Here is a 27724-nt window from a genome sequence, read left to right as displayed (position 1 = left end):
AGCTCACAGAGCTGCTACACCGGGTAGAGGAAGAGAGTCGCAAATACGGCCTCCTTATTAATAGGAATAAGACCAAGTTAATGGTTGTTGATCGGGCCAACCTTCTACCAACACCAAGTACACTCCAAAACCTCGAAACAGTCGACGAGTTTGTATATCTGGGATCGACCATCAGTGGAAAGGGCGGATGCGAAGCGGAAATAAGAAGGCGCACACAGATTGTAAAAAATGCGATGACACGCCTTACCACTATATGGAAGGATCGAGGAATTTCGATTGCCACAAAAATGATGCTTGTGCAAACATTAGTGTTCTCGATATTTCTATACGGAGCCGAGTCGTGGACCCTGAAAGCAAGAGAACGGAAGGGAATTGATGCATTTGAGATGTGGTGTTGGCGCCGAATGCTTCGAATTTCTTGGACAGAGCACAGGACGAACCAGTCAATCATCCAGAGACTGAAGATAAAGGAATGGCTCTCGACAATAAGTCTGAGAAGAATTCTGCAGTTTTTTTGACATATTGTCAGGCGCGGACCAGACAACCTGGAGAGACTGGTAGTTTTGGGTAGCCTCCAGGGAAGGCGAAGCAGAGGAAGAGCGTCTGCGCGATGGAGCGACCAAGTGTAAAAGCTGACTGGGAGCACCATCCATTCTGCCCTGAGAATAGCGGAAGATCGAGAAGGATGGAAAGTCTTGGTCGGTCAAAGGATAGTGAAATTTAAATTTGGTCACGATCCTCAGCCATGAGTGCACGACCAGGAAGAAGAAGAGTAGCCCTCAACTTCTCAAAGCCAGCAATGGGCGGTGCGTATCGTTGGCCGTAGTGACAAAATCGTTGAACTCGGTTATGGGGAATACAGCGGCAACCACATTTTGAAAATATATACTGGATACTATATACCGATATACTGGAATATTTGTTAGGTTAACCTAACCTAACCCATCCTAGATAAAGACACAGTACCAATGTCGTTTGTTTAACGCGTGCGTGCTACCTGTGCTCCTGTATGGCTGTGAGACATGGCATCTTACTAAGCTTCAAGAGTCTCGGCTTTTGAGCTTTGAGAATCGATGTCTCCGCAGAATCTTAGGGGTACATTGGTACGACCGCGTTACAAACACCCGAGTTCGTGAGCAGACACAACAGCCTTCGGTGATTGAAGTTATCATGAAGAGACGAATTACGTGGCTGGGACATGTATTCCGGATGCCGCCAAAGAGTGCGGCACAGCCTCAAGGGTTCCGTCACCGTGGCCGGCCCTCCCTCACCCTGCAGCGATGCTACAAAAGCGACCTACGTGCTGCAGGTCTGACATGGCGGGAGGCACAGGAGTTGGCGATGGACCGAGAGAAGTGGCGCCAACTTGTGCTTGCCCTATGCTCCAATGTTGGGACGTGACAGGGTGAAAGAAGAAGACCAGTCGCAACCACCCTTTTTATGAAATCGCAAAAAAATGTTATGATAAGCTAAAATTAAAGCTACCGAGTCTGAAACTGAATAGAGTGGAAAGTAATCCAGGAAGGAAAGTTTTTCAAAACTAAAACAAAAAAAGAATGTAGGTATTGCGAATGGTTACCATATGTGAGCATCAGTAATGATATTTAAAAAGGTATAAACATGCCACATGCATATAATAATGGTTATACATATTGTGATATTGAGTTATGAAAATTCATTACAGATGATAGCAGCTTTGTAATCCGTATAATGAATTTATCTATCATAATTATTATGGTCTACACAAAATTCTATAATTTAAGCGATCTTACAGAAAATGCATACATAAATCGTTATAGAGAAATGATAAGTGTACTGTGTACTTATATTGTCAAAACTGGACTTTATTGTGGATGCAGTAACATATTATTTACTTTATTATTATTCCAAATTAAAACACGTGTCCACAAGAATGCTGCTACCATGTGGCCGATTTTTCGTAATAAGAAATTCCAAATACAAATAAGCGAAAAACAAACCACAACATGGAGAGTATGCTTCCTAGCGAAACAAAGTTCAATTACAGCTGTCAAAAGTATTAATGATTTAACACTTGGAAACATTTTTACACTTCCAATTACGAATTATTTATCCGCATAATCAGAACAGAACACAATATGTATTCCGTTTAGGATTAGGATGGTGCTTGATGTTGGATTTCAATAATAATAAAATTGTCACTACTTGTCACTCTCTGTCAGAAGGAATTCTAATATTGTTGCCAGAGCCCAGAAAAGTAAAATAGTCTATGGCCTAGAACTATGACATTTGTAATAATTAAATTTTAAAAATACATCAAAACTACTTATAAATTAACAATCTCTTTGGCTTCTATACATAAAACGAGGTTGGTCTGAACAAATCCCTCTGCTTTTACACCATAGAACCAATTTTATTAAATCATAGATTACAATTATTTACGTAGGTACCTAGGTACCTAATTCTATTACATGAGGAAATTATTGTATAGATATAGATAGACAATAATAATGAAAGGAGTTTTACCTACCAATAAAACTCTTATTATTCATGTTGACTTTGAAGTCCTTGAGATACCTAAGGTTTGCGCTTTCTTCTTCGCGTGACGTTATATTTTACTAATTTATTTTCCTTTTTCTTGTCGTTGGTCATTCCTCCATTTTTATTTACTGATCATACCCGCGCGTCCATTTTTTATGTAGAGAGTTTGGGACCCCTTTGTCTTCGTTAGGTATGATATGGCTCAAGGAACCAGGTAGAAGTTGGTAGGTAAAACTCCTTTCATTATTCGAATTTGAATTTGAAGTCCTTGAGATATCTGTTTGTTATCACCTGGTGTTGGGTATGCCAAATTCCTGTATGTGACAATGATTCATTGACGCGGTATAGACCATCGTGACTTTCAATGCATATGGTTGAATAGAGAAGTTAATGGGTTCTTTTTCCCTTCTGATGGTGGTGTGTTCATCGTTCTCTGGTAGTTGTCGTGAAATGTCGACTTACTACGCCAGTTACCTCTCTTTAAGATGTCATCTATTGGGTATACTGCTTCCAACAGTACTGACCTTATCAAATTCCCTTATAACTGTCCTGGTGGCTGGTTTTGGTGGTCCTCTCGAAGATATAAATAATTCCGAAATATCCCCACCTTCCTCTCTCTTTGGGTTTGACATGCAGACGAGTTTCCGTAACCAGAATACTGGGTCGATGTTTTGACACGTGAAAGCGCTTAGCTTCCATTCCGATTGACGATTCTTGGCGGTATCTATCTTTGCGCCAAACATTGGCCATACAATTATGTGGTCACCTTTATCCACTAATCCATTGTCTCCTATTACTGAGTAGTGTGAGGTCATGAACCCTTCGTCCCGATGCGAGAAGCAGCCGAGTAGGTAGCTGTCCTGCGAGACGTTTTGAATAGGTTGTACTCCACCGGTGTTTTTTTCCTAAGATGATCTACCACTCGTCCTGGATCCCAAACCGGTTGTTTGACGGGTTTCGTTTTATGTACCGAAATTGCCTTTAACATATTATTGTGTTGTACTACCACGTTGATGCTGATATCTACAATGATAATCGGTTTGCAAAATGTGGCTATGGCTGACTTATACACCAGGATGGTGTTGTACGACAAACCCTCCATGTTGTGCAAGTAGCCTAGGTATCTGGCCAATTTCATTGGTTGAGGACTATTATGATCCATTAGGTTCATGTTACACCATGTCAACGTCTTTCATTTGTTCCAAACTGGTTTGGAAGTTTTTAGAGTCGAAGGTTGCCATCTGGAAGTAAGTAGTGCCCTTTCTTCCACCATTCAATTTGATGTTATTTCACCCCACCCGAAATTATCCATAGTTAAAGGGACAGATCCTGGGTCCTTGGATGTGGACGGTTGGTCTCCGTACCTACTAGTGTCGTATGTAGGTGAGGTATTGTATAAGGAGGTACTATCGCCCTTTTTCGTATGTCTACTCCCCAAAAGCATTGTTTCCAGCTCGGTGCCACTAGTAAGTACTTTCCTTTTGCTGAGTTCAGGTGCGCTAGGACTCGTGAAAGTAAGTTTGGTGGGGGAAATATCCACGCCAGTCTGAAGTCCTATACTCGGCTGAAGGCGTCGTGAAACAGCGCGCCACTGTCTGTAACGTCTCGTGAGACATACGTTGCAACGACATGTGCTGTTTCGCTTGCGAATAAATCCACCTCGAAAGCTCCCCATCTTTGAAACAGGGGGGTGGTTGCGCTGTTGATGAGGTGCCATTCAGGAAGCGCGCAGTTATAATTTCTGCGGAGGTATTGTGCAGTAACGTGATGTTGGCTCGACTGGTAAATACTAGTATCTGTCGGCATAGGTTTAGGAGGGTGACGGATTTTGTGCCGCCCTTGTCGTTGATGTATGCCACCACTGTTTTGTTGTCTGTTTGCAGAAGCAGATCTGATCCTGTGATTGCTTGTACCCGAGATTGAATTGCAATCATTTCCTTCCTGTTGGGATGCCATGCCATGCTAACTGGTCTTGTTTCCACATACCTGATAGGTGGTGTTCATTCAGTTGGCTCCCCAGCTTGTGTCGGCTGAGTCTGTCGTCAGGAAGTGATTGAATGTCATTCTGTGTGTCAACTCTGAGGATCCTATCACCTGGAGCCACCACATGATGTCCTGTTAGGCTTGTGGCGGGATTGTCGTCTATTGGCGAGAATAGGACCTCAACAATATTGATGACTGGAGCTTTGTAGCCGTCGGCAATGTAACCTTTCTCGTGGAGGTAGGATTTGAAGTTAAGTCACCCCAGAAGGGATTGAACATGTGCCTGTTTGAGGGACCAACTGCCTTGTTGTACCTGCGTTGTGTCAACTCTGAGGATCCTATCGCCTAGAGCCACCACCTGATGTTCTGTTGGGCCTGTGGTGGGATTTCCATCAATTGGCGAGGATGGGACCTCGGCCATATTGATGACTGGAGCATTGTAGCCGTCGGCAATGCGACCTTCCTCATGGAGGTAGGATGTGAAGTTGAGTCGCCCCAGAATGGATTGGATATGTGCCTGTCTGAGGGACCAACTGCCTTTTTGTACCTGCGTTAGCAGATGGTGACGGAGTGCTACACACTTTTCCGGCGACAGAAGCCTCCGCTTGTTATGTGTGTCCCACGTGATGTCCAGGAACCCTCATTGTTGGCTTGGAATCAGACAAGATCTTTGTATATTTATTAACCACCCTAAAGACTGTAGGAATTTTATCCTGTATTCCACCTGAACCGAGACTGTTTCTCGGATTGGTTGGCTACTAAGAAGTCGTCTAGGTAAGTGAATATTCTCAGCCATTCTATCGTAGGCGTTCGGCGACCCAATTGGTCAGGAATGCAAACATAATCGGAGCGACTGACAACACGAACGGGAGACACGTGAATTGTAGGAGCTTCCCTCGGTAGGCTAGTCGAACGAATCGACGATGTTGAAAAGCCATGGGTACCTGGAAGTACGCCTGGCTTAGATCTATTATTACTAGCCAGTATTCTTTTTGTAAGACGGCTGGAACCTTGTAATGGTGAATTAGTTTGAATGGCTTTGGCTGTAGGAACGCATTCAAACGCTTTCGGTTGAAAACAAGGCATAGGGTCCCGTCCTGTTTCTTGATCAGAAACAGGGTTGAGAGAAAACTGGGAGTTGAACCCGCTTCTTATAGAATTCCTAAGTTCTTTAACTCCTCGATCTCGAGAGTGACCTCTGCTGATTGTTGCGTTTGAAATACTTTCCGTAAAAGTAAAGAAGGACTTACCAATGGTGATGTCCGCACAAAATGTATGCGGGCTACGGTTTTTTTTACCAATATTAGGGGGGTACCCTACGCCATTTAGACTACCGGAAAGTCTCTTAGGCGGCCCCCAATGTTGTTGGTCGTCCAGATGCGGTCACCTCCGCTTGGAGTACGGACCCCTGGTGGAGCCCGTACCTCCCCTGGAGAACTCCCTTCCCACAGGACGTCTCCCCTTGGGAGTACCCCGGCTATAATGTGAGTTCGAGGGCCTTCCGGGACTCTGAGCTCGGAGGAATCCTTGATAGTGCCTCCTGAGTAAAGGTATCCTTCACTGAGGACGAAATCACCTGGCGCCGAGCTTGCATAATCTGTAAGCATCTGAGTTATGTCCTCGCAAATTTGATTATGCGTTGTCCCCAACACTCTCTTCGAGTTTTTGGTACAGGCCCATCGCTGTTATGATGTTTTGAGGATTGGTTGCCCAATCCACTAACCCTTGCATACTATTCCAGAAACTGTCCCGTTTGGAAAACATCGCATTCTGGAGGGCCGCGATGGTCCTCTCCGTCAAATGGTTAGCTGATGACGAGTGGTCGTACCGACGCATCTCGTCATTTAGACCTAACTCTACGAACGTACGGGCCGCCAAGAATTGTTTTTGGGCGTTGTGCCACTCCTTGCCGGTCCCCCTGCTGAAATAAGGTACGTAACGAGGATACCACGATGAAGTTTTCCTCCTGTAGCAGTTCTGCTTCGCCGTCTGGTGTCCATTGCTTTTAAAATACCCTCCTCACGGTCATTCAGATGTTGCGCCGTAATCGCTGATCACTTAACTATCACTTAACGGTCGTCCAAGATATTTTTTTTGATTGTTAGAAATGAAATATCAAACGCAACATCTAAACAGTAAGAAAGCCAAATCCAGAATGAAGACAAAGGGGTCTCAAACTCCCTACATAAAAAATGGACGCGCGGGTATGACCAGTAAATAAAAAGAGAGGAATGACCAACGACAAGAAAAAGGAAAATAAATTAGTAGAATATAACCTCACGCGAAGAAGAAAGAGCAAACCCTATCTCTAGGACTTCAAAGTCAAATTCGAATAATTAGAATTGAACAAAACAATTTAACAGTGAGACTATGACATTAAAATTAAATAATGTGATAGGTAATATGAGTAGGTACCTACCCACAAAAATCTATGGGCATAGGTATTATTAAAATTTTCAATACCTAATCATTAAGCTTGAAAGCCATTAAATAGGTACCTAATTGCTTCTACTAGAACACGTCATCCATGTTATCGACTCACCTACTTTAGGCACTTCTTTTATTTACCAAGGTCCAACTGACCAACTAAAAATGATTATATCCTAGACTAATTTGCCTAGAATAAGATTATGTTTTCTAGTCCCACGAATACCTACCCTAATATAACCCAAAACAGCGAATGCATTAACAAACTCATAAACTTTCCATAATTATTTGCTGTCTCAGATTGATGAGATATTTAATAGGTAGGTATGACAAAACTCTGCCAATTTTTAAAAAAGATTGTCGTTTTAACAAAAAATATATTCTAAGATTTTGAATGTTTTCTTCAAGATATTTAATTTTACTTATAATTCTTTTTTTGTCTTGAATAATATTGTAGTAATATGTTTAAGTATTCCTCGTATATATGGAATTTAATTTTTACTATTAAATTCAAGTATTTTAGGAATCGCCACATCCGGAATCTTCGATTGCAATTGGGCGTCTGTCAGATGCTGAGTAATTTGACAGTGGTAGTAGAAATTGAATATTTTATCTTATATAAAAAGCTTTTGAATGAAGTGTGACTGATTTCTTAATTGTGTATAACGGGAGCAGATTATATGCATTTGGGAAAGGTCAGTTTCTCAAATATATACCATATTTCTGCCATTTTGTGATACCACGCCTGTGTGTACAAAATATGCCTACCTATGGAAAATATTTTTTGCTTTTAATTTGTGTAATCTGACATTTATTTTGGTGTCAGAGTATTGTCATACGCAGCGCTAACGTGACTAATTTACATATTCTAACCGTTCCGACTGTATTTTCAACGTATAATTTACTAATGTATTGTGTTGTTTATGTAGGTAAATGGAATATTGTTCCGTGAATGGGAACATAGTGAAGATGCCATCCTTACTGGTATTTCTTACATCAATAGTGGTTTGCTGTGCTGTAGATAAAGGTAAACATATTATGATAATGATTATGTTCTTAGGTACGGTCTTACATGTGATGTAATTAGTTTTTTTCCAAATGTTAATGTTTCCTAAAATGAGTGTTGATAAAAATGCAAACCATTTTAAGGTGACAATTTTATTATTTACAAAGAGGTTATTCTGTTTTTTTTTTACCAACTTTGTTCCATGATTATAAGCAGAACGTATCAGGTACTTACTGATATTAATATTGTATATATACATAAATAAAACGTCATTTGGGTTGTACATCTATTGTCTAGAGTCCAGGGATCAGCAACGCGGTGCCCGCGGGCGCCAGTGCGTCCTCGGAGAGTAATAATTGATGCGCCCTCAAAATAATCTAATAAACATATTATTGAGAATTTGGGAGAAGAAAACTCTATTTGTACATCATATACTTATTAAGATTATGGATACTCTCATAAAAAAGTTTTCTTCTAGATTTGAGGAATTTGTGTTATTAGGAACCAGTAGTGAGATTTTTTATAAATCCATTTAATATTACTGAAAATGATATAGGCACCCAGTAGGATTTCAACATATTTTGAAATTAGTAATACTGAAGACCTGGAATTGAAAATAATAAATATACAAAATGATACCATATTAAAAGCACATTGTAATGATAAAATGTTTTGGAATTTAGTCGAAGAGAATAGTTATCCTAATTTAAGACAATGTGCATTAAAAATATCTTCATACTGTGCTACAACATATTCTTGCGATTTTGTTTTCTAACATGAAATACAGTCAAACTCGGTTATTACGATCTCGGATGTAATGAGGAAACATTTCTTGACATTTTGGTTTATCATTTTCTCCATACATTTATTCACTGTTATAATGAGCAACTTATTGGATATACCGAGCTAAAATACTGTTAATAATGTGTCGATCGTTTAAAATCATTTCGACCCTAAGCAATAAAATCCGACCGGACAGGATGCCGCCGGAATCGAATTATATTTATGACACTAGTTAAGTGTCTAAGTACCTACCTAATTGGTGTTTTCACCGACTATGTTGAAGAAGTATACACCTATATGGATGAAATTGCATGTAAAAAATTCAAGGTTTGTGAAGTCATTAGGTACCTACCTACCAGCATTCATTACAATTAACAACTTCTTTTGTAGTTTATGAATGCCATGCTTGTTTCGGGGAAAAATTCTAAGTGTGTATTTTTGTTTGAATTGCGACTTTTTGTGTCGTGCCCGCTTATTTAAAAATACCTATTCTCTGATATAACGAGTAACGCTCTTATAACGAGCAAATTCAGTCGGTCCTATCTTCCTCGTAATAACCAAGTTCGACAGTACTAAATCAAAATATCGATCAAGACTCACAGACCCTCACTTGGATAATTGGTTAAGGACAAGGAATTCTAATTATGTACCTGACTATAGTAAGGTAGCTGAAGATTTACATACATTGAATGTTTTGCATAGCATGTATTCATATATAAATATATATATGTACATTTAAATATAAGAACACCCATTTTAAAATACATATTACCAATTTAAATTCATAATAATGTTGAAAATTTGAATCTTGGTTTATTGTTTAACCTTTTTAGTATTTGTATTTTTGAAGTTATACTTCTTTAGGCGCGTTTGTAAAACAGATCAGAGTGTATTTTTGACGTGTGACGCGCGCAATGTAACGCATTAATTTGGTGTGGGACATGGGACGGAAGTTTTGCCCAGCGATGCAACATAATTTATTTTGCGCGGCGGCGTTCGGGTGTTCAAAATAATGTTGCAACTTTTATTATGATTTTATTATGATTACTTATTCATTAAGATTTGAGGCTATATTTATGAGTAAAATTATATACTTACTTATCAATAAATAAATAAATTTTGTGAATGTTGAGTTGGTAAATAACTCAAACAATGGTATGTTGTAAATTTACAATATTTAAACACTTCATACACAAAAATACATATTTTTACAGTTTAGGATAGTATTTGTCATATATCCCATGTCAATTTATTTATTAGCGGTTTATAATAATTGAAGACAATAATAATTATTATGTTTCATCAAAAAGCCAATATCACGTTTCAGTTAAACCATTAAATAGACTATGTTTTACTTTTGATTTGTAATAAATTATTATTGTTAACGAAAGTAGTTGTACAGTAATCTGTTTAAGCAAAGTTGGTCGAAATAGCGGTTTGCTAAATTTTTCAAACACAGGTTTTGAGAATTTTTTCTTCCAAAGTAGGTACGTACATTCTGCAATAATATTATTTATTCGCATACATAATATTATTGCTGACGGTACCTATGTCGATAAAATACCCTTTATACCGAAATGAATATAATCATAATAACACGCCAATAAAATTTGATTTTTTATTAATTCATCATGGGCACTTCTGATTCGATTATAACCGCTCTATGGCAAAGATGAGTTTTTTGTTTTGTTACGCCAAAGAAGTATAACTTCTAATGTGCGTACATAAGTACACACACCGATTTTTTTTATTTTAAAGCTTGAAACATTAGTTATAGGTATATTTTTTATGTTGATTTATGTCAATATGAATGTATCTTCTCATAAATATAAATTGACTGTTTTCGGGATTAAAACAAGATTTTAAGATCTATTGGGATTTTTAATAGTTATCGGATTTAAAGAAAAGTATATAGGTGTATGTATAATATTATGCGCCCCCGGCTATGTTCAAAATTTGTATTGCGCCCTTCGTGGCAACAAGGTTGCCGACCCCTGGTCTAGACTCTAGATACTGAGTCTCATATCATGGTTCATTTATGAAGAAGAATGAACACTATATCGTTGATATCAGATAAGGAGAATTAATAATGTATTATTGAAATACTATTAAATACTGTTTTTCTGTTTAATATGATTTCAATCAGCTATACGTTTATATTTCAGCATCATTTTATGGGGCAAGCTATATTTCTTACCCCTTACAAGAAGCCAAAGGAGTGACAGATCTTAGTTTCAAATTTAGAACACACTTATCTGATGCTTTGCTGCTATTGGCTGCAGGAAAGACTGATTATTGTATGGTGAGTGTTTAATGTTACAATAACTTAATTATGAAAAACCATATTTTATCTCATAGAAATTGCAAAGGCAAATTTCCATTGTCTGTCTTATTGTAGTCAATTTAAGTTATATTTAATGGAAAATGAAATTATTCTTTGATAAATACTTTTACTTGAGTGCTTCTTTTTAATGCTTTTCTTTGGGTATAAATGTCAGTGATGATATTTATCAGCCATACCCAGCCAGTATTCCAGTGGGTTTCCGGCACCTCTAGAGGAACATTTATAGTGCCTGTATACATGCATGAATTTACTGACATCAATCGCGATAACTGTTACACATAAAAGTGCTGATTGTTTCCGTATATGGCCGCGATACGTACTATCAGCAGTAAATCCATGTATAAACGAGGTATTATGGACATGTAGGTATATCATTTCTACGGTTTAAATAAAGCACAATCCAATTGAAATAATAGTTGGATAATTTTTAACTTTGGATATTTGCTTGTATATATATATATATATATGTCATATAGTTGTTACTTAAGAATTCCTTCTTCCAACCAGTAGACTAAATAATATATCTGTTGGTGATTTCAGATACGGTTAGAAGGAGGGCGGTTAAAGTTACATATAAATCTTGGTGCTGGTGAATCGGAGATTTCATCGCCCAGAGGCATTTACCTGAATGACACAAAATGGCATTTTTTAAATGTTGTTAGAAGAGATGCTAATTTAACCATAAAGGTATTGTCTTAGTCATTTAATAACACTCATTAAATTTAACCTAATGAAATTAGAATTCACGTTTTTTAACTTTTCACCATTGTTTCACAATGTTTTAGATTGATGACACTGTTGTGAAAAAGCGCCTCCCGGGACGATTCTTCGAACTGAATATTCATTATGGAATATACCTCGGTGGGCAGGGAGATTTCTCTGAATTATTTTTGGGGCATATGGAAAATCTGCGGGGCTGTATGGAAGATGTGAGTCTACATTTCATTTGTATCATTTGCCATTATTTTACAACTGCATCTTGATTACTGGCAATAATACTAAATATAGTATACAGAAATTCCTTCCATATGCGAAATTTGAAAACGTCAGTTAACATAATTGTTAGGATTAATTTGCATGATTCATAGACGGATCGGTAGCTTGAAGGATAAGACCACTCCTCTGGACAATGAAAGATGTGAGTTCGAATCCCACTCTGTCCAACTTTTTAATTGATATGCTTCTCATGCTACTCTTGCAGTGTTTCAAAATGATGTGTTTTTATATACATATTTCTTGGAGCTATCAATTTACGCAAAATACGCTTTGGATAGAGACAGGTGCACAGCGTTGTTGGAGAAAGCAAGGAGCTATTCTGTGTTACCATGCTCCTGATGATGATAAATATTTATTTGCCTATTGAGTGTTATTTTCAACAGTAAATGATGAAAAATTGGTTGTTAAAATCCTATTTTTATATTTACTGCATTTCTGCTGGCACAGTTGGCTGAATATATTATTTGAATCTTCAAGCCTAGTTAACTCCTACACAGTGTAGCCATATCTTATGAAATTTTGGTCAAAAGAAGAAGAAAATGTGATTTTGTTATCTGATTTTTTTGTTTTAAAGATGCATTTTATCAAACAAAATCATTGATTTCCATAAATTGTTGTAAATCTACTGATTTTTTGAAAAAATATCAAAAAAAACTAGGTATTATAATTTTAAAAAATCATCTGGCAACACTGCTACATATTATATTATACATATATCCTGTCGCCAAACAAATTATCCGAAAGCCATTAATTATTGATTGCAAATTGTTTTTCTTTAGGTCCAATATAATGGAGTAAAAGTGATAGAGAGAGCTCGCAGTCGTACTGGGGCTGTTCGTGTGGAAGGCGTCACGTGGAATTGTGCTCCCGAATTCGACGCAGATTACACAGCCGATATAAGTTTCGTTGAAGAAGGAGCATATTTAATTCTACCAAAAATAAACTCACGAGCTGGGGGAAGGTATGTTATATATATGATTTACTATTAATATCACTGATCTATATAAATTGTAAACAGATACAGGTAACTTTCGTTCATCGAGATACTGCGAGATTGATTTTTAAATATATTTTTTTGGTGCCATACTCATTTTGACATGTGCCAACTGCCAGAAATCGCATTTCTATTTGGTAACCCAAGCATGCACACAACATTTTATTAATGGATTTTTTTGTTATTGATACATACTTACTATCAATATAAAACCATCACCAATAGATTCCTCATGGTCACTTTCTAATTTGCTATATTTGCTAATTTTCAGATGGCAAATTGAACTGAAAACAATTTCACAAGATTGCATGGTTCTTTACAATGGCGGTGGTGGTGGACGGGTGTCTGACTTTTTGGCGGTTGAGGTATTGGATGGCATGATCCGAGTGAAGATGGCACGTGGTCAGATCATGCACACCGTCAGAGTCAATGATGGCCACTGGCATAAACTACACTTACTTTTCAATCCTTCTCTTATTGAGGTAATATTCTGGAACTACCTATTCTAATGTATTATATTCTCAACTATTTTATCTGCAATTAAGTGAAATTTCTTTGCGAGTGTTTTTGTTCAACAAACTAATGGTAACGAATTTAGTGCATGCCTAAAATTCCACCTCTGTATTATGAGTCGGACTGAACATATTTCTGTCTCTCTCACAATGTATGCATGCATGCGTAAAACTGTTCTATAGGGTATTAATAATGCATAAGTTAGGCGCACAACTTTACCATTTATAAAATTATAATATCAATTATATAAAATTCTACAGGACAGGTATTTCGGTTGTTTTCAATTTAAAACTTAATTCTAATACAGATATTTCAACAAAAATACTACTTTCCCAATGTGGCCGATAAAGCCCTCTGTGGGGATGGACTGATCTGGGGGGCGGGGGCGTGTTGGAAGCAAAAAGAAAGCAGAAGAAAATTTTGAAAAATTATTCCTAGAGGTTTCATGATGTGTTGTGTATAGTGTGATGTTCTGATATATTTTCCAAATAAACATGGTAACAAATACGTTGGATAACTAAAAAAAGAAAGAGATCTCAATTAGCTAATCATGGTGATTTAAGAATGCTGGTGACAAAAGTGAGGCCGAACATTAATGAATTTGTAGTGCGCACCAGCGCAGCTATTTTTAACATTTCCGTTATTTTCATTGAAATTTTATTTCAGTGAAAATTTAAGTTGGTAGACATGTGTGTGAAATACGTCTCTATTTGGTCAAATAAAAAGGAAATACCTAATAATAATTTAAAAAAAGATTCCTCAGATGTATTTATATCTACATCATTCTCACTAGTTGTATCATCTGACAGCCACTGTGTTGGGAATAATATGACTTATCTCACTTCCCAATTCAAAACCACTCTCTGATTCATCATCATCAAAGTTATTTGAAACCATAATAATTGTCAAAATAATGGGCAAATAACTCATTTAAAAAAATTCAGATAAAAAAGGTTCAGATTACAACACTCTGCAATCTAGATGAAACAATCTGCTTGAATACAAGTATATTTTAATTTTTCTATGCACTTGAATGACTAAGATGAATTTATTTATGTAACTTTACCACGTTTTTATTAGCTCGTATAGTTGTTTGTCCGGTACAGATTTTTTCTTGTGCAGTACAAATTTTTTCTTGTTTGTCCAAGATTTTTAACTAACTTCCCGACTAGCTAGGCGTTTGAAACTTTTAGAATTAATCAGAACACATTGACAATGCTTTCTTTTAATACTTTTGGCCATCTTTAAGTAGAATTGAATTCATAATTCTGTTTTATATGAAAAGTTATTTCGGAAGAAATCCGTAAAAAGTAAAATAGTATTATTGGTTGTTAAGTAGATGGTCCTAGCAACTAAATTATTAATATATACGTGCGTTACTATGGAAATCAATATGAAATGTCAAAATGACATTTCAGTATTCTATAATATTTATTCAGTATTTCTATTAAGTACAAAAATAAGTATTTATTAATACATAGCATTGTCAAGTTTATATGATTCAACAGGAAATTTAAAAACGTGGTATATAAAAAGTTCTTTTTATCTTGTAATTATTATGTATAAACAATACGTCACAAATTTTGTGTAATTGGCGGCACATTCCCACGGGAATGTGGTGGCAGCGCAGGCTTGTTATGACAGGTCATAACATGTCTAAAATAAATAAACATTGTATATTCATTTTATGTTTTAATGAAATATAGATAGGTACATAAAAGAAACTAAACTTGTTATTACATCTTTCGGTTTGTTTGTTTGATGATACATTTTCGGGGGGTTGGGGAGCGTTGAGTTTTGAAAAGGGGGCAATGGGCCAACTTAGTTTGGAAATCTCTGGGCATTTTAACAATATTTAGATGATTTGCAATCAGAAGTATATGTTTCACATGATAGTTATATTCAGTGACGGCTCGTCCATATGCACTGCGGAACTACAGCGCCCCCAAGCAAATTGAGAAAAATAGAATATTATAATATACATAAATTTATGTATATTATATGAAAATATCCATATTATTTAAGCGTGAATTAAGCTCGCCCGTGCACCGATATATCCAATAATTATCATACACCACTGTACTGCAGTAGGTACCGTTTTCAAACGATATGCTTGAATGGGCGGAGGAGGGGTGCGAGGAGCGGGGAACACAGCTGGGAGCTTGATCAGTACTGTAGGCCCGACAGTGTATTGCCGTTTCTGCGTTCGTACGTGAGCACGCGCGCGATAGCGGAGGAAAGAAATAATAGCTTTAACATTGTTAAAACTTATTTCTGCAAGCAATTTATCCAAAGTTTTTTATTTTAATTACTTATTATTATAATTAATAATTTTATTTAATTTTGATATTAATAGTAAAATATAATCCAAATAAACATTTTTTTATTTTTAATCAACAGCACCCCCAGATATCTTATCCACGAGCCGCCACTGGTTATATTTATATTTTGTTCAGATGTTGAATACATTATATATATTTAATGGGGAGATGGGCTTTTAATTAAAACCGTTAATATCATTAGGATGATTTACACTCATTTTTTTATTTAATAATCGTCCCCTAACAGCCGCTCCGAGAGATGTAGCATTCATTCGTAGATCTGTAAAGTCATATCACTAGATTGTAGTTCGGATGAAGTTTTATAGTCATTAGTTCTTCTTTTATCATTTATGTCTATGTTGATGCCTTCATATCAAACAATTCGGAGTAATTCGAGTAGTAATAGTATTCCATAAATCGTGATCAGACCATCTTCATCCTTGATTCCAGTCTCTTGTCAGTTTTAAAGTTGTGATTTCTTAACAAGGGTTTCTTTTAATTTAATAGTACTGCATGGTAAGCAGTGGTGATTAAATAAATATTGATATTTTATTTCCAGTTGTCAGTCGACGGGGTCGCCATGAGTACCAGAGTTGAAAGTACCGGAGCTCGATATTTAGATCTATCTGATTCATTTTATCTTGGCGGGATTGAGCCGGAGAGAAGACAGAGAGCTTCTTTAAAAGGAGTGAAAGCTGCTGATTCCAGCATTATGGTAATATTTATTTTTAAGATAATTTTGTATCATGGAAACCTGTCATTGAAAAGATGATAATTAAAATATTGTCAAAATCGCATTTGTTAACATTAAAAAGATTCAGTTTTGTGAATTTGGCATAATATATGAAGCACCTAGTTTCAAAAGCACCTAAAACAGTTTTTGAAAATTTTTGAGTTAGATATGTAGTTAGATGGATATTTTTGTGACCTATATGATGGCCTAAGATTGAACTTTAAAAAACGCCAAAATTCGCTAAAATGGTTGGGTGTGCTTTTCAAATACCGCTAAAATAGAAAACCAAAATACTCTTAGAATGTAACGAATTAAAAAATGAATACATAAAGTTCACAGATTTAATAAATATGATTTTTTCATTTTTCTCAAAACTACCTCAAATCGTTTTTCTCATTTTTCTCAGAACTACCTAAAATCGTTTTAGGGGCTTTTGAAACTAGGCGCTTCATATATAGAATTTTTATTGATTTGGGTTTTGTAGTTTCGTATAATTTAAATTCGGTCGATAGTATATATAGAACTATAGAAATATTATCAACGGACCTTCAGAGAAGCACACTTACTTTCGTGCGCATATAGTAGGTGCGTAAACGCTGCGTCTGTGTGTGTAAAGTCTGTTTTACACGATACAATAGTATATTTACAGTTTTACAATGAATACCCCATCTCGATCGGGATATTACAAAAAACCTTTACATAGACAAGCACTAGAAATTATTGTTTTTAATGTGACCGAATATTTAAAAGAAATGAAAAAACAGTACTTAATAATTATAGTTAGATATATATTTTTATAGAAAATGATTTTCATAGTAAGTATGCGTTTTTATAACAACTTTACTAAAAATACCAATTAAAAGACATTATTTAAAAATTATAAAAAAATCTGATTGGATCGATATATTAATTATTTAGATATACTGTTCACTTCTACTTATTAAGTCATAATTTGTGTTCTAATTAAATAATTAATACATATCTGCAGCAATATAATCACTTAATGTGGGTTTAATGATTTATTTCCTTCCAAACTCAATAATTACCCAGTATCAACCTAACTATCATAATAGGTACTAATAATTAAGAGGTGAAATTATTTAAATTTATTTTTCTATTGTTAATTTTCGAATAATAATAGGGCTTCTAAGTGAATTGCTAAGAATTGAATTATTGTTATAAACTAAAAACCTAATTTCACCAAATTGGTTTTCTCAAAAAATGACAACACAAAAAATCTTCTACACGCACTAAAGCAACTTTCTGTTATCGCCGAGATCTTGTTGTGGACAGTAGTTCAATAATTTATTCATATTGAAAGTAACTTTGACGATTTTCTTAGTGTAATATGGGCTGTTTCCTTATTAGACGCTCGTGTACTGGCCGAAAATAGCCGAACACAACCGAACAACAAAAGGTTCAGTTTTATGTTGTCGGACTACAGTCTGCGTCATCAGTTTTATTGATATTGATTTTAATTTATTTTTAAAAACTAACCAATAATGATGTAAATTGTAGTCTTAGTTCAATAAAAACAAATACGTATGACTAACAAAGTTCAATGTGCACTATTTATGGTGGATCTTAACAGCCTACCCTTCGCTACTGACAGACAGAATGTGGCAACTGATCACGCAGACTAATATCAATAAAATTTATAAGCTTGATAAAATTTCTATAGTTCTTTCTATATTAGTTCTTATAGTTTCTATATTAGTAAAATTAATACTATCGACCGAGGGTACCTACTTGATGGAATTTGAATTTACCCCACTGCTGTCTGTACTGGAACGGACCATCTGTCCATCAGAGAAGACTGTCTGATTCACTCCAGCTCAAAATGCAGGCAATAGGTAGAAGGCAGCAGAAGTATTAATGAAAATAAATCTGCATTCTAGTCTCTTTTTAGACACAGGCAGATATTTTGTGAACTTTTTTTGCTGTTGACTGTCGAAAAAAAAGATTCATCTACTCGGGCGAGATGCCTATCTGCCGCAAAACCGTTTGAAATATATTTAAAAATCATGTGGACTGTTTTGATCAGTACTCCTCAAACACAATACTACGACTTGGCGATAGAGGATTATTGTGTTGGTAACAGTACCTACTTATTGACAAATATTTTGTGTTATTTTTAGGGCTGTGTTCGAGGAATGGAGGTTGACGACAAGCTATTAGGCCTTCCGTCAGCCGTTGTCACCAGAGGTGTACTCCCAAACTGTGTTTGGTGGTACCCTTGTCAAGTCACACCAGCCAACCCGCCTTGTGTGGCGCATGCGACTTGTCAGCAGCACGGAGTTAATCATTTTACATGCAAATGTGATGCTGCACTATGTATTAATCCTGATTATGCTGAAAAATATAAGGTAAAAACCCAATGAGAATATGCTTGATTTTGATTCATTAATTTAATCTACTATTTCGACATACGAGACAAGGGCTGTTCAAATGTATCTGACCTTTGTTTTCTGTACTGAAAATTAGTATCCAGTTAGAGTTATAATATTTAATCTATGGTACCTAGTATATAAGTGTTATTTGAAAAATAATAATCATTATGTTTTTTATATATCATGTAGGTACAAAATTATAATCATTAGAAATGACAGGTAGATACTTGATAATAATGAGGTAAGTCTTAGTACCCTTACGCACTTGATAATAATTAATTGTTACTCTGTGAATTATTGATTATTAAAATACCAAACAATTTAAAAAGATGATCAATTTGTAGTCAATGTTTATTATGACTTAATTTACCGTAGGCATGTCCTATTTGAAGTAGTCTGTAATCAACTATCCACTATCCAGTGTCAGAATGCAGTGATCTACCACACTCTACCTTTGTCATTGTTCAACTTATGTATTTGGCTGAAGATAGTTAGCGTTACAAATTAAACAACACGTCTTGTATTATATCAACCCAGGTAAATCCTCAATTCCCCATTTGTCGTGAAAATGGTGAGATTGGTCTTCTTTTGGGCAATCATTGTCAAACTATTGTCTGAACTGTTATTAGAGTTCCACCCATTTATAAGTTTTAGGCACCAAATGCTATCAAAAACAAATGTCAAAAATAATACTCACTTCAATTCATTCAAAACTTTATTATGTCGTAACAATATTTAGGTAGGTCTACAACAATTAATATTAATAAAAGTACCCGCATGGGCGAGTGATAACGTGTCACATGGTCTTTTTCAATAATATGTGTTTGGATCCAGAGCATGGACATGGACGTAGTAGGTTCAGCAAGTGGATAACATATCATGTTATATCTCATTTATCAGGAGGTGGCTAAAATTCATGTCTAATTGTAGAGACAAAGAGAAAAAATGTGCAAAAAATAATATTGAAAATTCTTGAAAATTCACTTTTAAATATGACGGTTATAACCGGTTACCCGGTTAGTTATTCAATGCTTGTGTTTATATAATGTCAGTGCACACACAGTGGATACAGTGTCTCTAACATTTGGACAATATGTAATTGAGTAGGAAGTATTCCAATATTAGCAATATTATTAGGCATCTGTATAAAAACCGTCTAAATGGTTTCAATATCTTTTATACTGCTACTCTTTCACGTTCGCATTGATAGTCGGTACCTACTCAATACAATTTTGCTTTATCTGAAACGATTGAAGGACATTCAATACTATGTTTATTTGATTCTTTTCTTTTCGACCATGTCCGATCCTAATAGGATCATATGGGCCCCCACAGAGTGGAGGTTTGTATTAACGGCCCACGTGCTCGTCGTAGGTCAAAATTGAGTTTTTATTGTATTTTTAAACCATGATCCTGGACACTCCTTAAACGTTGTAGATAATCTATTTATATATTTTTGAAGCCTTATTATCCTTTATAGTTATTTTAAACATTTGATGACTGCATAAAGTATTTTTATTACATAAAATAGTATTCTTTTAAACCTCTCGCTCTAATGTTTCAGAATATAGGCATATTTCGGTACATAACTGTGCAGTGGTGTTAAAATTTTTTACATTTATTAATTTTTAAACGCATTTATAAAACCATTAGTATAATTTATTACGAGATAATTTTTGTAAAATATTCACGATAAAAAATTATATTGATAATCTCTGTGATCCCAAATTTGACAAGAATTAGGCATTTTATTATTCAAAAAATCGGCAAGATTAACACATTTGAAGATGATTCTAAAGATACTTATTATAAGCTATGTCTTTGACCATTCAAGTGTAATAAACATCTTATGAATAATGATTGCTTTATAATAATTATTGACCTAAGAATAAGGTAGTGTTTTTTTGAAATACGCCATTTCTTTTGTCATTCCCCAGTGGTTAAGCTACAACATACGGCCGTAGCCATAAATTGACAAACTATAATTAAAGTAGGGAGTAAAATTATGTTAACGCGCGTGTTTGAACATGTACCTAACCAAATTTTTTTTAATTTTTTTTTAAACGGTACATGTTCAAACACGCGCGTCAATATCATTTTACTCCCTACTTCAATTATAGTTTGTCAATTTATGGCTACGGCCGTATGTTTTAGCTTAACCACTGGGGAATGACAAAAGAAATGGCGTATTTCAAAAAAACACTACCTTATTCTTAGGTCAATAATTATTATAAAGCAATCATTATTCATAAGATGTTTATCACACTTAAATGGTCAAAGACATAGCTTATAATAAGTATCTTTAGAATCATCTTCAAATGTGTTAATCTTGCCGATTTTTTGAATAATAAAATGCCTAATTCTTGTCAAATTTGGGATCACAGAGATTATCAATATAATTTTTTATCGTGAATATTTTACAAAAATTATCTCGTAATAAATTATACTAATGGTTTTATAAATGCGTTTAAAAATTAATAAATGTAAAAAATCTTAACACCACTGCACAGTTATGTACCGAAATACGACTATATTCTAAAACATTAGAGCGAGAGGTTTAAAAGAATACTATTTTATGTAACAAAAATACTTTATGCAGTCATCAAATGTTTAAAATAACTATAAAGGATAATAAGGCTTCAAAATTATATAAATAGATTATCTACAACGTTTAAGGAGTGTCCAGGATCATGGTTTGAAAATACAATAAAAACTCAATTTTGACCTTCGACGAGCATGTCCCCCCTTAACAGATTTTATTTTTATGAGCAATGGATGTCAGCCACTTGCTCAACCTATTAGGTCCATACTCTGACTCATACACAAATTGAAAAACAATATTTGTACTTGCGAGACCCAGGATTCGAACCTGGGACCCTTGACATTATAGACCGGCGCTTAAGCCACGCGGCTATCGTTATTATTTACAGTTTACAATATGTATTCATTTGATACTTGTCATATTATGTGTTGTACGCCCGAAAGTCATCTACATAACGTGTAAGCCAATTATTTACTATGTATGACTAAGCATATAAGCTTATTTATCTGATATGAATTATTGCAGGTGTTTTCCAAGTCAGCTAGCCAACTTGAGCTGATGGCACTGTCACCACTCATTGTGCAGGAAGGGGGCGTAGCATTGGTCACCAGTCAAAATATAGATGTCATACTGGATCATCACAAGTATGGAGTGCGTCCATCGGGTGTTTTGTTACATGTTATGCAGCCTCCTCAGCACGGCAGAATTGCCGTTGATCTGTCGTTACAACGTACACAGTCTCAAGTATCATTGGCTTTCATGGAGGGAGAAACTAAAACAAGACAGACTTTCACGCTATTGGACTTAACTCGAGATAAGGTACATTACATTATACAGACAGTTTAAAAAAATATCTAACACTTATTGATATAGGTAAAAGTTACTAGAAGCAATATTAATCATTTTTAGCATTACTAATTGTGTTAATTTTTTTAAAATTGAGATTGTATGTATTCACATGGATATTTCATCGTGGTGCATTGTTATGATCCTTTACAATCATTGGGGTATAAATCGCCGTAAAATGAAATACTCATGGGAAAAATATGTTACAAAGCCAGACGGATGACGACCTGACACGTGTCCGGTGGCTGGACGGATTAGAAAAGAACCTCACGATTCTTAGTGTGTCCAATTGGCATTCAAAGATTGTAGAAAGTGATATCACATGGGACATTGATAATAATTAAAATCTTAAAGACCAGTACTAGGTTTCAGTAAAACATGGTAAAATGCTTTCATTTGCTAGTTATAATTTTTTTAAATTTACCATTCTTGTGACTGATGTCTTTGATACATGCTGTAGTGTGGAGCAATGTTTCTTAACCTTTTTACATCTGCGGACCACAAAAAAATCAATAAGTGTTTTGTGGACCATCAACATTGGAATAAAATATTAAATATTTATATTTACACTATTTTTGAAGCAATTGTCGAAATATAATACAACCCCACTTCAAATGTTGGGTTTCTAGGCAACTATTTATGAACTGCAGAAAATTTTTGCGGCCTACCCATAAATCTTTGCAGACCACCGGTTAAGAAAGTATGGTGTAGGTAGAGTATTAATTGTTCTCAATCTTAGTGCTTGACACATATCAATGACTGCATTTAAGTATGAGATTAAACAATAAATAGTATTTTTGGCTTACTTTCCTCTTAGAGAATCAGAAGAGAATGTACTTGTTTGTACCCTATAAAGCATAAATAAAATTAATATATAATATAAATTAATAAGATGCAATAAAATCAATTCAATTTGTACTAATATGGCTTAGAAAAGTTTATTTCCAAAGTAATTAATTGTTTCAGTGTGTCTATTCTATACTCATCGACCGCTAAAGTGATAGATATTATCAAACTTAGGGTAGGTTTGTATCAAAGTATTAGCACTTATTGTAACAATTATAATCAGTTGGTTGTAATTGTTGCAATAAATGATATATTTTAACAGCAGCAAGAAAGGTGCTGTTAAAATGTAGCACGTTTTGCAACAATTACAACCAACGTATTGTAATTGTTACAATAAGTGCTAATACTTTAATACAAACCTACCCTAAGTTTGATAATTTTTATCACTTTATCACTTTAGCGGTCGATAAGTACAGAATAGACCCACAGGAGATAAATTTACAGCTAAAATATTGTACCAATTTTACAGGTTACCAATAAATATTAGAAATCAACACTGTGTTCACTAAATTCACCTTAAAAAGGGTAGGGTGTAGCAATACTTTTAAAACATAAAAAAAAGTAATCCATCAATGCACAAATTTCAAGAAAATATTTGAATTAACTACATAATAAGAAAGTTTAGTATGTATGTTCATTTAAATGTTCCTGAAAAATTAAAATTGTCATCAGTGGATTAAATGTAACACTATCACTTGTCGGTAGTATTTGGCTTGCAACAATGGAGTGGCAGATATTTTAGGGTTATAAATTCCCTATAAAAACCAATAAATATGCAGGAATAAACTTCCGGGTTACTCTTTGATTACTTTCTATAGGTGGCGAAGTGTGGAGGTAGGCTGTTAAGATCTGCCATAAATAGTACACACTAAACTTTGTCATGCATATGTATTTATTTTCATTGAAATAAGACTACAATTTACAGATGGTTTTAGTTAGTTTTTAAAATTCGATTAAACCTTGCAAAAACTAAGTCATAATAGATAATAGTCAAGAAATACTCCGCCTATCTATAAAATATCTAAAATTATGCAATTAAATCATACATAACTTTGAGACTATTTTATAGATAGGTGGAATAATATTTTTTATCTACTATAGTTTCGTTAAGGCCTTAATAAATTTAAAAAAAAATGAACTAACAATATGTGTAATATTATGTATTCTTAATTCAACGAAAACAAATAAGTATGAATGAAAATGTGTGAAAAATGGTCATATAGACCAAAATATATGGTTTGGGAAGGCAGGGTTTAATAGATTTAAAAAAAATAACCAATACCATCTGTAAATTGTAGTCGTAGTTCAATAAAAACAAATACGTATGACTAACAAAGTTTAATGTGCATTATTTATGGCGGATCTTAACAGCCTACCTCCACCCTTTGCTGCTGCTTTCTATACTGAACATATTATGTGAAAAAGTCATTTCAATTGAAACTATAATAAGCCTAGCGTTAGTTTATTTATTAATCATTTGTATGTAACGTTGTATTGTAATAGAATTCTTTTTAATTTCAGGTCCGCTATGTTCATGATGGATCTGAGAATCATCAGGACCACTTGGTTCTAGAGATGGAACTTGTGCCAGAAGCTCGGTTTACGCTTCCGAGCTATCTCCAGGGCAGAAACACGTTTGTTTTGCACGTCAACATCACGCCGATAAATGATGCACCCGCATTGAACATATTACCCGGAAAAGTCTTGAGACTCACTCAGGTTATTTTTATTTCTTACAGTAATATGAACTTTAAAAACTGCAGTGGTACATGTTCGTATTATTTCACATTTTAATTATTTAAAACTTAATTTTCTTGCAATCTAGTATCTTTTTATAAATTAAAATTAATGACTAATCATTTCTTGTAGAGTTATAGGTATGAATTTTAAATTTTTTACCATCTTCAACTGATTATTTGATATATTATTATTTGGTTCTCATCTATGTACTACATATTTTTGTTTATCAATGTTCTTTATGTATGTATCTAGAATTTCCAAGGAAACTTATAGATGCTTTTTAGCGTTTATTTTATTTTGAGAATCTAATTTTTTAGTGATTTTGTGAATTTACAAGACTTAATCATTTGTGAACATTAATTAAACTTAACCCGTAACCAATAAAAAATATGTATGATAATTTCTAGTTTTGCACCTAACTGCAAGTCAATTAATTGTGCAAATTAATTAACCACAAGATATATTTATATAATATGATATATATTTATTATATGATTACCATTCGATACGAAGTAATGGCTATATTATTCTACTTTTAAAATATAAATATAACTGCAATAATAACTAGTTAATAAATTTTACCCGAGGCAACTTTGATGCCTACTAAGCAGTTTAAATATTATATTGTATCTATAAGTTTCAGTGTCGTATCATTCGTATTTTTTTGACCGTTTGAGAATATGTTGCTCAAAATATTTCCTTAATTTCTCAAAAACTGTGAACTAAAATCTAGTAATCGTCATACTAATGGTTTTTTTTAATGTCTATTCACAGTTTGAAGATTTAATGAGTGGCTTCAGTTTTTTTTTTATAAAATTGGCTTAAAGCAATTTAAAAGTCCACATTGGTAAAGTATTAGTGTACAGCCTTAGTGGACAGCGTTTGGCGGGGCGTGAGCGGCGTGCACAACTCAAACGTATAACTGTGCGTGAAATGTTCGTAGACAATCTCTTTTTTTGGTTACACGGTTATACGTTTGAGTTGCGCCAAATGCTGTCCACTCAGACTGTACACTTACATGTATTTTACGATCTAATAATTTTCATATTGATCTATTATTTCAATAATAATGTTTGTGTACATACATTTATGATGAGATAAACAGAATATGTATTAATGGTCTCTTCATAATGTAATTACCTAACCCAGATGGCAATTAGTGGTAATGGTCTAAGGAAGAATACAATTATTTAAAGTGACAATTAATTTATTAGCTTTAATGACACTGAATCATAGGAGATACATGTATATACAAGAAATTAAATTTTTTGGTTTTTTTCAGGAATGAGCTTTTAATTTCTAGCAATAACTATCATTTTAAAGAATTATCTGACTAGGAAAATATTAAATTGAACTAGCTTTTACGTGGTAAAACTCCATTATAACAGTTTTGAAACAAAGTTTCTTTTTTGTTAATTCCACGATATCTGAGTTATTTATGTTGACAGCTATTTCAGGCTGTGAACCGATCTTCGGGACGGTTATAATTGACTATTCTGCTAGGTATCGCTCAGATATCGTAGAATTAACAAAATAAACTGCTTCAGAACCATTAAAAAGATATTCACACTTACATTTTTAAGCGTGTTTAAAACAAGTGCTTCATAGATTGTTTCAGATGCATCAATATGTTTATTTCAAACTGGATCTTTTTAATATAATATTGATTAATAAATTACGTACATTCAGTTCTAATTTAGATTAAAAATATTAGCTTTATTTAAAAGTTAAATGTCACTTGACAATGAAATTAAGTTTTACATCTAAAGTTACTTCTGTATTATGATATTATTATCTAGTGATAAACTCCGCATGCCATCATATTATTTAATGTTCTTGCAAATTTATTACAAAATAAGAATTACATGACATTCTGTTTCATGGTTTCAATATACTTATAAAATACCCAGTAGACATATTTATATAACGATCATTTTAGAGATCCATAGTGTTTATTGTTTGACGATGGTTTCACTCTATCGCACTATTTGATGTCATGCATAATTTAATATCACGATCAGCTATATTTACATGGTATTGTTTTAAATTGTGTAATAATTTTGCAAGAGTACATTCCGTTATTCATAATATTATGTTTTTGCCTTAGCAATTAATTTTTATTTTGTCATTTTTTAATATCATTGTGATTTTGTTTTTATTGTTTTTATATTTGCCCAGGCATGCAAGATCCGAGCTAATTTATTCCCTAACATTGAATGAATTGGCATGCTAGTTATTCTAACTCAGGAATTTTATGAAGGTGAGTCTTGTTAACTAGTCGACACTTGAATGTTTTTATTTCCACTTTATAATCCTCACAATATTAAAAATTATTTCCATCAACAAAAGAAAAAGTGATTTCCTATAGTTTTGGCGGGTTTTGAAACTTATAGATCATTACATAATATTGTGTGAAATTACATAAAGATTATGCACGTATTTTTTGTTAGATTTTATCCAATTATGGTTTTTCGAAATAGACTCCTCATATGGAAATATAACAAACTATTTCTCACAAATCTAATACAATATTACCAGCTGAAATTTCTGGGTACGCATTCTATTACTTACGTATTCTTTTATAAATCATTATTACATCTAGACTGCGGCAAGTATAATGTGAAGCGTGGCCGTTTCGAGAACTACAATCCTCCCTAGCTCTTTCTTCGTTCCCTTGCTGTGCAATCATTTGACATTCGTTATTTGTGCGTGTTGCAAGTTTGTGTACAGTGTTTAAACG

The 27724-nt window shown here is 34.4% G+C and overlaps 2 protein-coding genes across 2 annotated transcripts in view; one reads left to right on the top strand and one right to left on the bottom strand.

Annotated features, from left to right (window-relative positions):
- Positions 1 to 2204, bottom strand: part of LOC147079890 (protein GPR107) — a 32588-nt gene extending 30384 nt beyond the window's left edge. The window contains exon 1 of the mRNA XM_085945425.1: positions 1980 to 2204. Within this exon, the coding sequence (XP_085801551.1) occupies positions 1980 to 2063 (84 nt within the window). The 5' untranslated portion in view covers positions 2064 to 2204. The remainder of the gene's footprint in view (positions 1 to 1979) is intronic.
- Positions 2205 to 7494: 5290 nt separating this feature from the next.
- Positions 7495 to 27724, top strand: part of kon (chondroitin sulfate proteoglycan 4-like protein) — a 43897-nt gene continuing 23667 nt past the window's right edge. Inside the window, exons 1-11 of the mRNA XM_085945415.1 lie at positions 7495 to 7625; positions 7860 to 7957; positions 10885 to 11021; positions 11604 to 11750; positions 11849 to 11992; positions 12839 to 13020; positions 13325 to 13535; positions 16447 to 16602; positions 18759 to 18986; positions 22078 to 22371; positions 24766 to 24963. Of these exons, the coding sequence (XP_085801541.1) occupies positions 7864 to 7957; positions 10885 to 11021; positions 11604 to 11750; positions 11849 to 11992; positions 12839 to 13020; positions 13325 to 13535; positions 16447 to 16602; positions 18759 to 18986; positions 22078 to 22371; positions 24766 to 24963 (1791 nt within the window). The 5' untranslated portion in view covers positions 7495 to 7625; positions 7860 to 7863. The remainder of the gene's footprint in view (positions 7626 to 7859; positions 7958 to 10884; positions 11022 to 11603; positions 11751 to 11848; positions 11993 to 12838; positions 13021 to 13324; positions 13536 to 16446; positions 16603 to 18758; positions 18987 to 22077; positions 22372 to 24765; positions 24964 to 27724) is intronic.

Source organism: Rhyacophila brunnea, unplaced genomic scaffold (assembly GCF_057557595.1).
Source record: "Rhyacophila brunnea isolate RB1 unplaced genomic scaffold, BYU_Rbru_1.0 scaffold_1, whole genome shotgun sequence".
Classification (NCBI taxonomy): Eukaryota; Metazoa; Arthropoda; class Insecta; order Trichoptera; family Rhyacophilidae; genus Rhyacophila; species Rhyacophila brunnea.
This window is presented reverse-complemented; position numbering and strand designations above follow the sequence as displayed.